The sequence below is a fragment of the Xiphophorus maculatus genome, chromosome 17, assembly GCF_002775205.1.
Source record: "Xiphophorus maculatus strain JP 163 A chromosome 17, X_maculatus-5.0-male, whole genome shotgun sequence".
Taxonomy (NCBI): Eukaryota; Metazoa; Chordata; class Actinopteri; order Cyprinodontiformes; family Poeciliidae; genus Xiphophorus; species Xiphophorus maculatus.
The window spans coordinates 13348390-13359327 of record NC_036459.1 but is presented as its reverse complement, the minus strand read 5'-3'; the positions used below and the strand labels follow the sequence as shown (position 1 = coordinate 13359327).

General features: G+C 43.2%; 1 protein-coding gene across 3 annotated transcripts; it reads right to left on the bottom strand.

The window, feature by feature from the left end:
* Window positions 1-1630: 1630 nt before the first annotated feature.
* LOC102229577 (protein Wnt-7b) lies at window positions 1631-10719 on the bottom strand. 3 transcript variants are annotated; one of them, XM_005797206.2, is made up of 4 exons: window positions 10599-10719; window positions 9488-9714; window positions 6351-6622; window positions 1631-3585 (listed from the first exon to the last, which is right to left on the bottom strand). In XM_005797206.2, the coding sequence occupies exons 1-4, from the start codon at window positions 10679-10681 to the stop codon at window positions 3106-3108; spliced, it is 1062 nt and encodes a 353-aa protein (XP_005797263.1). In that variant the 5' UTR covers window positions 10682-10719; the 3' UTR covers window positions 1631-3105. The 3 variants fall into 3 exon arrangements, with proteins under 3 accessions (XP_005797263.1, XP_023205644.1, XP_023205645.1); XM_023349876.1 differs by having other exon boundaries at window positions 10609-10719; XM_023349877.1 differs by lacking the exon at window positions 10599-10719 and having other exon boundaries at window positions 9492-9862.
* Window positions 10720-10938: the final 219 nt, after the last annotated feature.

Below are 10938 nucleotides of genomic sequence, written 5' to 3'. Positions count from 1 at the left end.
CCGCTCTATTCTGCTTAATCACAGCATGCTTTGGAAATGTCCACAGAGTAATTGTACGAACGCATGAAAGACCGAGGGAATCGGATGGGAAGTGTCAAGTTTGCAAAACGACACTCCGTCCTGTCCTCCTCGTGCCGCTCGATAAGCTGAGCCGTTCTGACAACTCGACAATGCGGCGCTATTCGGGTCTGCCCGCGCCCTGCTCCACCCTGCTCCACCCTGTTTGCTCTGCCTCCGATTTTTAATGACAAAATGGGTTGAAACAATCCGACGGACTATCCCCGCCGATCCGGCAGCACAGTAGGGGGAGCTTTACGGGGTTCCGGTCATCAGGATTTCAGACGGCTAACATAACAGCCTTTAGTTTACGCTCGACCGGCCGGCCGCAATGCTTTTCAGCCCCACAGGAAAGAGGGCTGTGTGCAAGTCAGCTAAGCTGAAAGAGGTGGCAGGGCTGGAACCCGGGCGCTCATCTGCCAAGTCAGACAATGCAAGAATTTTACCCTTTCCCATATCAGCATTTTATATCACAGACCTCTATTGCGCTGCTCAAAGGCCTACAAAGATCGCCTTGCATCATAATATCCAGATCATGTTTAAATTTGGGAGAAAAGGTCTAATAGTGTATGTGAATTTAAAAAATTGCTTTTGTTCTTTAGTTGTCAAGCCTTACGAACCTTTAAAGTTTCCGAACTTCTCAACTACAGGTGCATCTCAACGATATCATTGAAAAGTTTGTGTGCTTTGGTAAAACCCCAAATTCAGCTCTACAAAAAATAGGAATATGACAGAAAATCTGTTAATGTAGAAATGTTATATTTTTGATCTACGCAGTCTTTAGGAAAGTCAGTGATTCCCTTCACAAGGAGGGTAAAAGGTCCACGCTAAAGAAGCCGACTGTAAAGGGTGATGCATCTAAGAATACAAATGGAAAATTTTGTGGAAGGAAATGGCAGAAACAAAGTTTAACAAAAAAAACCTCTGTAGCTGTGTGGCATGGAGGCGATCAGCTTCACTCTGCTAAGGTGTTAAGGAAGCCCAGGTAGTTTTACCAGCAGCAGCTTGGCATCTGCATTGTTGGCTGTAATGTCTCTTATCCTCTGGAGTTGCTCTGTAGGAAATTTGGACCGCTGAGCAGTCCTTTTCTCCTCAGCCCAGATAAAACTCCTCTTGATGCCCTTTCTGATTAGAAAGTTGCTGCATTTAATGCCTTGTAAGGCTGCTGTTATCCTTCTTTCTTGTGTAGTTTACCTTCCACTCAACCTTCTATGAATATGCTTGGATTCAGCAATAACTTTAGTGGCTCTCCCTTGTTGTGGAGGGTTTTAAAAATATGTTATTGGTCTTGCAATTGCGAAATTTAATTATAAAAATAATTATCCAAATGAACAGTTTCATATCTCATATCTATGCAATATGAGTTTCCCTTTTTGAATTAAATGACTGAAATAAGTCTAGTTTCCAATGACATTCTTAACGACTGAGATGTCCCAGTAATGTTTCCGGAAACTTCTCCGGTATAACATCACGTAACTCAGCTTTTATGGACGCCTTGAGAAGGTTAAACTCCTGTTTTGAGTGGACAAGTTCCTTCGAGTACAATCGAGTATTTCCATTTCAGGAGCTTTATTCCAGAATAACACCAATTCCAAATAAGTTATAGCTTTCAAATATGTATAAAATGACATGAATAAGAAACACTCTTTCCAGCTAGAAATGACATAAAGTGCCACGTTCCTCATATAAAAATATATTCTTCCAATTGTTTTGTAACTCATACAAAGCCTAAAAACAACCAAAAACAAATGTGTAAATACATTAAGGGTGCTGTCCAGAAATAGCAAGCCTTTGGCGTTTCCCCTGCCTCCCCGTTTCCATGTGGTTTACGGTCCCATGCCATCTGCCTGAGTAGGCCTAAACCACGCTGGAAGGCTTTGTGTAAGCAGAGGCTGCCGTGTGGGACTCTGCGTCTCGGCCCGATCGCTCCTCCGTGGATTTCCCAACGAGGCTTGCGTGGCTTTCTGCTAAGCACCAGCTCGTCCAACAGCCAGACAATGAGCGCAGTCAGGATGGAGGGCCGTTCACACTCACAGGTTGGATTCCTAAAGCAATGCATTTGTTGGCGGAACAAACCCATCTGGCCTGGGGATGGTGGGTTTATGCATAAAATGTGCCAGTTCAACACCAGCCCTTAGTGTAAAATCTTGAGGCAAAGTATAGGGCAACGTGACTGTCTGAATGTGCCAAAGAAGGTACAGTTTGTTTTAAATAACAGATGATGGTCATTGTGAAGGAAATATGTTTGAGTGGTATGAGATGCCCAGCTGCAAGATGTTCTACATAAATAATAGTTTTAATATATATATTTTTTTCAGTGTTTAAACAGAATACAGTGTGAGAAGATGTTCGGCTGCCATTTCTTCTGGCCGCATGTGGAGGCTTCTTCCAGGGCAGTCCAAAGTACATTTCTGATTTATGTTCCCCTGAACATAAATGTTAAAATAATAACCAACAGCCGTTGCTCGATGTCAAAAATTTTGCCTTATTAATGCAACGTCTTCTAACACCAGTTTGGAAGCGAATAGGTTTCCTGCAAAAATAATCGCCACAAACCTAAATATGTTTTAGTGTTTTCATGTGATAGACCAACATAAGGTAATGCGTAATTGTGAAGTGGGAAGAAAATTATATGCAGACCTTTCCATATAAAAATATATACAACCAGAGCTACAGTGACTGTTAGTGGCCCAGTCCAAGTTCAGCTCTAAATCCAACTAAAAAAAATCTTCCAAGTTGTGAAAATTACTGTCCACAAAAAAACTAAAATATTGTTTTCATGCTTGTGCAAAGCTGATAGTCACCTAACTACTTATTGCTGGTCTATCACTGAAAACCCCTAAAAAATATGTTCAAGTTTGCGGCTGTTGCATAAGAATATTTGAAAAAGTTGAAAACCTTTGCAAAGTTGTTTGTCTCTGTTGCTCCCAGTAACTTCCGCAGCTCAAATTCAGCTTGAGTTTCTGTTTCTTTAGAAATACGATGCCAAAATGTGCAAAATGTAATAAATATCTCAAGGCCCTTCCTTTTCGGAGTCCCCGTTTGCTCCTACTTGCAGGTAAAAACTTCCGATTTCTCTCTGCAGGTGTTGCACTTGACGAAGCAGCACCAGTGGAACTTGCAGTTGCACTGCCAGACCCGCGTGTAGTGGTGCGTGTCGTAGCCCCGGCCGCAGCACATCACGTTGCATCCGTCCGTGTGAGCGGAAGTGCCGTTGCACAGCCTGCCCCTCGTCCCCGTGCTTCCCGTGATCGTGTCCTCCTCGCAGTAGTTCGGCGAGCGCTCCAGGTACACCAGGTCCGTGTCCGTGGGCTTCTGGTAGCCCCGAGCCTGTTTCAGGCGCAGGAAGGAGGGCTGGCGGAGCCGCGAGGCCCGGACGGGCTCCACTTGCACCGCGTCGCCGTAGCGCTCCTTCAACAGGTAGCCGACCTCTCGGAACTTCGGCAGGGTGATCCAGCAGGTCTTGGTGGTGCAGGAACCGGAGACGCCGTGACACTTGCACTCCAGCTTCGTTCTCTCCTCCAGGATCTGCTCACAAAGAGAGTTGAGGTTCAGCATGTCTTAGAAAAACAAAACGGACAGGTGCTGAAAATACAGACAGACAGCAGGGTGTCAGCGCATCCTTAAAGAGCCTTAAATTCATTTGTTTAAACTTTAAGGCTGGAAATGTCTTAAATTTGTTTTAAAAAATTTTAAGATCACCTTAAATACGTTAATTACAAGTCTTAAATCTTGTTGTGGCAAGACTATTTAACCTCACATTTTATGTAGGTCTTTCTCATGTGATCTTTCTATCCGATAAGAGTTTGAGTCACACACAAACATCTTCACTCATTATGTTCTGACTCGAGGTGGTTAAGGCCACTGGTAACAAGCTGCTAAATCCTGCAAGCTTGCTAGAGACTTTTATACCATGTGAGAAGCACAAAACTGCTGCCAAGAGCCACAAAAAGGCCCCAGCAATTTCACAATTTTGGTCCCCTGTATTTCTTTCGAACACCATTGCTGTGATGTGCATCTTAAATTGTACTTATAGTGGTCTTAAAAAGTTTTAAATTTGAGTTCGAGAGACCTGTATTAAACCCTGTGCAAGATAAATGTAACGTCATTGTAAACAGTTAAGCCTGTCTCTTTTTGGGGAGCTGGGATTTCTGCGACCACTTTAACTTTCAGCACAGCATCTGGCGAGCCAACTTTGTGTCAAAAAAATCCTGAAAAGAGAGACTCGTAGTTCCGAGCTGGAGTCTGTAATTAACATTACCTTTCTTCAAACCACAGAACGGAGTGACAGGAGTTGACTGACCAGAACTGTTGCGTAACTCTACATGTGTATATTCTTACATGGTGGTTTGAGTCAGATGTACATTATAACATCCTATAAATACATTCAAATGACAAAATAGACAGGTGATTGATTTCGATGTAAAGGGGGTGGGGGGAAGCCTCCTTTGATCTAGATCCACACTTGATATATTTTTTCTGTTATGTCACTGAAGCTCTAATAACAGAGGGCTGCTTGTTCGTACACATCATTATTCAAATCAGAGGTGGGTTATCAAGGTTTTGGAAGCGGTTCTTGACTCCGGCTGGATCAGTGTGCGCACGTATGCAGGCTTGCGGTCGCTGAGAAGGGAATAGAGGGAGGATTGCGAGAATATTCTTTGCTTTGACTTGAATGTTTTGTTCATGAGTGATGGATGAACCGAGCAGGAGAAGGAATGCTTCTTCCGTCTCTCTTGGTGAAGAAAAAGCTGGGCCAAATGCAAAAGCTCTACATTCACCAGTTTGTCCATGTTCTATCCTTCACCTGCAGATACGTGATACGAATCACGAATCAGATGCTTGATACAAGCAACTGAAACAAGTTTCATTTGTAGGGATGGCTGGGATTTAAAGATAAAGTTAGGAGCTTCTTCTATCTGATCTGAATGCCTTTTATGTCGCTCCCTTTGTTGGTTTTACAACTCTTTCTGATCCCTTAGGGTTTCTCAGAATTCCACAGAATGAACTGAAGAGTGTTAATCTAGAGCAGGATTTCTTGCTCTCCGTCGTGAACCTGATAAATCCCCAACAGTATCTTAAATAAGCGGAAGACATGGGTGGATAGATGGATCAATGAGTATGGCATTATAGTCCGATTACGGTAATTCAGTTTCAAGTAACGGCTCTCTCTGCTAACCGTTGAGTCTTATGATTCCAAATTGAAAAAATGGGAGTAACAAATGAAGTATTTAATTTAAACTGCTAGAAAAAGGCGGCCCATTACACTTGACGCCTGACTAAATAATTCCTGAATAATTCAGGACATGTGACAAAATGGTAAATAATATTGCTAAATAAAGCTGCTATCTTAGCTTTAGTTAATATTTTTAACTTGAAGATTCAAGTGTGGAAGCTTTTCAGCGTTTCAGTTTATTGACATTTTCACCACTGTTACAAATAAAAAAACACAGATCATTGGACTGTTTAGGGAAAAAAACGTAACGTGACTGTCATTTCTCACTTTTGGAGGAAAAAACCAACAACTAGGACATGAAATATTTGTTGTAAGTGGCGGTTCCTGAAGGAATGGAGCTTGGCTGAGCCACTCCTTTTGCTGAGTCCAATCCCTCTAGCAATGACGGAAACAGTCCCACTTTGTGAAAACACATTTCCTTCAAATTAAATATCAGTGAACTGCTCCTTTAGCTACTCCTTCCTCATATTTTATTTAACTTCCCATTGGGATCAATAAAGTATTTTTGAACTTGAATTAAATTTTTGAATATAGACTGATTGGAAGGTTTAAACTCTGAGGCCATTTTATGTGGTAGACCTAGTGCTAGGTTGGTTCCTCTTATACTAGCAGAACTGCCCCAATTCATTGTGGCATAGAGTCAGCCAGGTATTGGATACATTCATAGGATTTGGTCAATGTTGACATGATTGCATCATGTGCTATGTTTAGAGGAGCTAAAGAGAGCTCTCAGACAATCCAGCTAAAAGAAGCACAAATGTCTCAGGATAACAGGCACTTCCACAGATCATCTGGCAGATCATTGGGAGTCTGATCTCCCAATTCGTAGCAAATTGTCATATGTGGCAGTCAATTCCCCCAAGAAATGTATAACTTGCTCAAAATTATCTTTCTATTTGGTATTAAGATATTAAGTATTTTTGAATGCTCAAGCACAAATAAAATCACAGGTCATCAATTTTATAGTCTGAGTTGAGTCTGAAGTCAAGTGACTCAAGTCCACACCTCTCATTAATAACATCCTTCCGTTTGACCAAATCGGACCTCGGTGTGTTACCTTTCGACCCGCCTCGTTGTTGTGGAGGTTCATCAGTCGGCGGGCGTTTTTCTTGATCTCACGAGCGTCCACGAATCGTCGCGAAAACTCCATGCCGTACTTGACATCTGCCGAGCAGCCTCCCCACTTCCAGCCCTCCTCCCGATCATGGTAGCCCTGCTTCTCGCGGTCACAGCCACACTGGCTTAGGTTGCCTTGGCTACAGGCCGCCGTCACCGCGTGGGCAACTCCAGCGGCTGTGATGGCATAGGTGAATGCTGCCTCCCTGCTGCCTGGAGAAAGGAGGACAGAATTGGAATGCAAATCAATAATTAAATGACTGAGAGTACTTGAGAGTCTAGGTTAGAGTACGGTTTGGCAACAAAGTTGATCAGAGACATTTTTGAACTAGTTATCAGGATAGTTTTCTTAACTTAACCCCATCAAGAACACGTTTAGTTCTCAGAGAATGCGGAATCAGTTCTTTTGCAGTGAGCGTTTTCACATCTCGAAATTTTACCTTGATCTACTTTGCAGAATTGTTTTAACGCGGCCACATTTCTGGGTTTTTAGACATGAACGACCTCGTTAAAGTTTGGTTTTATAGCTGGACTATGACTAAGCCACTCCAAACCCTTCACTGATGGCCAGGCATTCCCCCCTTTGGATTTCCTCTGTCACAATGTATTTGGGAATGTGAGGTCTAAAAGCGAGGTAAAATCACAATCTCATTAAGGTAGACACAATATAACCTTTTTCTATGACGTTATCACAATTTCTTAATGTCTCTAAAAAGCTTTAGTGCACTACAACTACGCTTTTGAGAAGTTAGGGTGGACAGTGTTATTCTGATGGCTCACTTTGTCAGTGTTTTTATTTTATTTTTTATTGGTAGTGTCTTGAGGAACTAAAACCAATGGTCATATATTCCTAATAGGGGGGGAAATGACTGGCTCCTTAAACAGTGTGACTCACCAAATGTGGCACTGTGTATTATGAAAATCTCCACTTTGGCCTCATTGGTCTAAAGGAGACAGAAGTCTTGTGGTTTATTCAGATTCATTTTGTTCTGCTTTCTTGTTCTCGAGTCTGGTGAACCGTGCAAACAAGTTCTGGAGCCTGGGAAGTGTTATTTGGGGTTTGTTAGCAGTTTTTCTAAATGTTGCTTGGTCTCAGCTGTTGAGTTTGCAGAGATGTTAACAGCCACAAGGGTTGGCAACTGCACCGAATGTTTTCCACATATATTGGCTCTAACATTATGACCACAGGCAGGTAGAAAAAGTTGGTTTTGGAGAACACTCAGCACCATAGTCGATGCAAGTTGTTTTCTAAACGGCCTTCTAACCCTTTCACAGATTGATGAGCAGCAGCAGTTGCTCCTCTGAGATCATTGCTCAGAAGTATTTAACACAGACAGCAGACTGTCTCTGCATGTCTTGCCTCAAATGGCTCTATCTCAGCAGTTAGTGCTTGGCTTGTTAAAGCAGTCATCAGGACTCTGAAGGAAACAAAGTGACATCTGCTGGCTGACTTTCTGCACTGGGACTACGGGTTGCTGTGCTTTATTGTGTCATACAGTGTTGTTCTTTTTCTGACTAAGGAAATTGCAGCAAATGATGGTGCGTAACACAGCCAGATGATCTGTGGATGGTCTTAACCCATTTGCGATCTTTTCTGGGTTTACTGTTTGAGCTTCATAACAAAGAGCTTTATGTTTGTGGAGTCAAAGGGGGAAAATTAATTTATTGGTGCTAAAGTTGCGGGACATGGGATATCCTCCTCCTTCAAGTGTTTACCCCAGGGTATTAATGCATGGTGTCTCCTTTAGATGGCTCCCTTCCAACGTAAAAAACTCCTTCACTGAAACCGTCAAGTCTGCAGTTCCCCCACAAACGCTGAAGTCTTCCCTCATCAAGCTAAATCCGCGAGCGATTCAGAGAAGTTGTTCGACGCTGCAGAGTATTTCTCAAGGTATTGGGCGCAAAGCGGTGGCCAAACAGTCTCTTCCCGCTGTGATTTGTTTTGATTGAATGCCGTTGCATTCAGCTGCCGGAGCTGCCTTTAATTAGTGGTTTGCATGAATCTTTCTGGTCTAAGCCTAATGAATTCACAGGCCCTAAAGGTCGCCATCGTAAACTTGTGTAAGATTCACTTACAGGACAAGATTGTTGTATAGTCTTGGTTTGGAAAGCCACACCCAATGTTCCAACCCGTTTTGATAAAGCCCTTATTTAATGGATCGTAGCATATCTTCTTTAATTGTTTTTCTTAACTGGACTTGACAAGACAAGAAAAAAAATGGATCTCCAGTGTCTCTTTAAATTTGTTTACTCTGAGAAAACCTATCTTCAGACAGCAGAAAGTGATCGCTCCCAGAACTGCTAGATTAAACATGCATCCAAACCCACAGCAAAACCGCAACAAAACATTCTGGACCCGAAGCAATTTATGGATGAGGTTCACATTAGGAGCAAAGAGGCGCCTGCGAGGAGTCAAAATTTTAAAGAATGTCGACCTGAGTGAATTTTTAGTTGGTGTTAATAGACTACACAGGTATGAATTTAAGAAACCTGACGAGCCTGACACAAAAATGTCTTCACTCACTTTGGGACATTGCTTCAGATGAAATGTTTGCTTGGGTGCTGAAATCTTTAAAACTTTGCATTTGAATTTGTTCCGTTGAATGTTGAAAGTATGTGAGAAGAAACCCTTAAACGTTTCAACTCTGGAACGTTATGTTATAATGTAAACCAGACAACCATAGAGTTACCAAGGGTTTTAGGGTATGTATCATTTAGAAAGTGAAATTTGTGCACAGGCTCCATCAAATTGAATAAAAGCTTCCATTCTTGCCACAAGTTTCAAATTAGGTTTTGTTTGGATTTTTCCAACATAGCCTCCACCAGGTACAGTGTTAGTTTTCTGCCAAAAAGTCCAATTTTGGTCTCATCAGATCAGCACTCTCCTGCCTCATGTTTGCTAAACTCGGGTGCTTAACTTTAAACCGGACCTCTCACGACCAAAAATGATTTGGTCGACAGATTTTCCCACCTGAGCCGTGGATGTTTTCTTTACCACTCTCTCCCACTGTTAAAACATCACAAAGCAACCATTCAAATAAACCCCCCAAAAGGAGGCGAGTCCCGGACGAGACTGACCTACTCTCAGCTCTTGTCCGAAGACCGTCCTCTCCCCCAGGGCAGAGCAGTTCCAGCGCCCGTAGCGGAACTGGTACTGGCACTCGTTGATTCCCAACTGGGCGCCCTCGCCAATGATGATGATGGCGTCCGGGCGACTCTGGCATAGGGCCCTCTGACGGGGTGCCAGTCCTGGTATGTTGTTGCAGATGATGTTGGCGCCCAGGGCCACCACGGAGGACAACGCCCTGCAGGAATGAGGATTGTGAAAAGACTTTATCAGAACAGTAATCTAGAAAAATGTGGAGAACATTCTCTGTTAAAGCAGAAAGGGGACCCAAATTTGATGGGAGGTTATAATTTTTATTAAGTCAGGCTAGTTGATATTGAGCTCGTTTTGATCGCCATCCCTGAAGAAAGCGTTCTATAGTTTATGGTATAGATTTCATAGCAGAACCTGCCCTTGTTCTCAATGAGAGGCAAATATGGTGTAGCAATCAGAATCATTGTGGGGCCCCTAAGTCCCAAACGCTCCTTTCAAAGGCCCCTCTTTCTATTGAAAGAGCATGAAGTAATCATTTAATACAACTATTTTCCATATGCTGCTGTCCCACGTTATAGCCCGGTTCTGACGAGGTGCTTCCAAGACCGAGTGGTTCTGGTGCAATGTGTAAATCCACATTGCACCAGGTTATCTCATCAGCTGGTCAGCAGATTAAATGTTGGCTGCACTCGATCGAGTTTTCACTCAGCCGTTTTATGGCTCAATTTCTGAATGAATATGCCAGCGTGTTGGAGGAGAAATCGGCAGCTCGTGTTCCACCGAGGAGGAAAATGACTAAACGAGAAAAAAAGAAGTCGCGCGTTTTTCCACCGAGTCTTTCCAAAGTATTCCCCAGACAAAATAACAGCAATAACGAATGACGTAAAAGTAAAAATACATATATAAACATATATAGGGACCTAAAATAGATTTTCTTTTTACAACGTGGTCGAAAATATGTTTTGGTTTCTCGCGTTGACGTTCCAATTTTGTGCGTGATTGGCTCACAATTTACGCACGCAATAAGAGGCTGCAGGAAATAAAAGCGCATCAAATTCAAAGGAAGCATGCGCATTCAGAACAACGTACAGGTAGCTACCGCTGGTGAGGATGAGGAAGATCTGCGGGTAGTAGACGGACAGCAGCGCACTGCGAGACGAGATGAGAAGCATGGCTACGCATTGAACACAACCTGTTTTGCCCTCTCTCTTTTTTTGGTGGTGGTGGGGGGGGGGGGGGGGGGGGGGAGGAAAAAAATGATTGTGAAGAAATATGTCCTTATATGTGGATTCAAAGAAGTGTTAGAAGCAGTCCGGAGGGAGCCGAGGCGCTCTGCGGCAGCTCCGAGCCCGCAGTCCGTGTGCGGCAGACCAGACGCTGCATCTCCCGGCCGATGGGCGCTCTTGACACCTGGCCTGAAAGAGGGCTT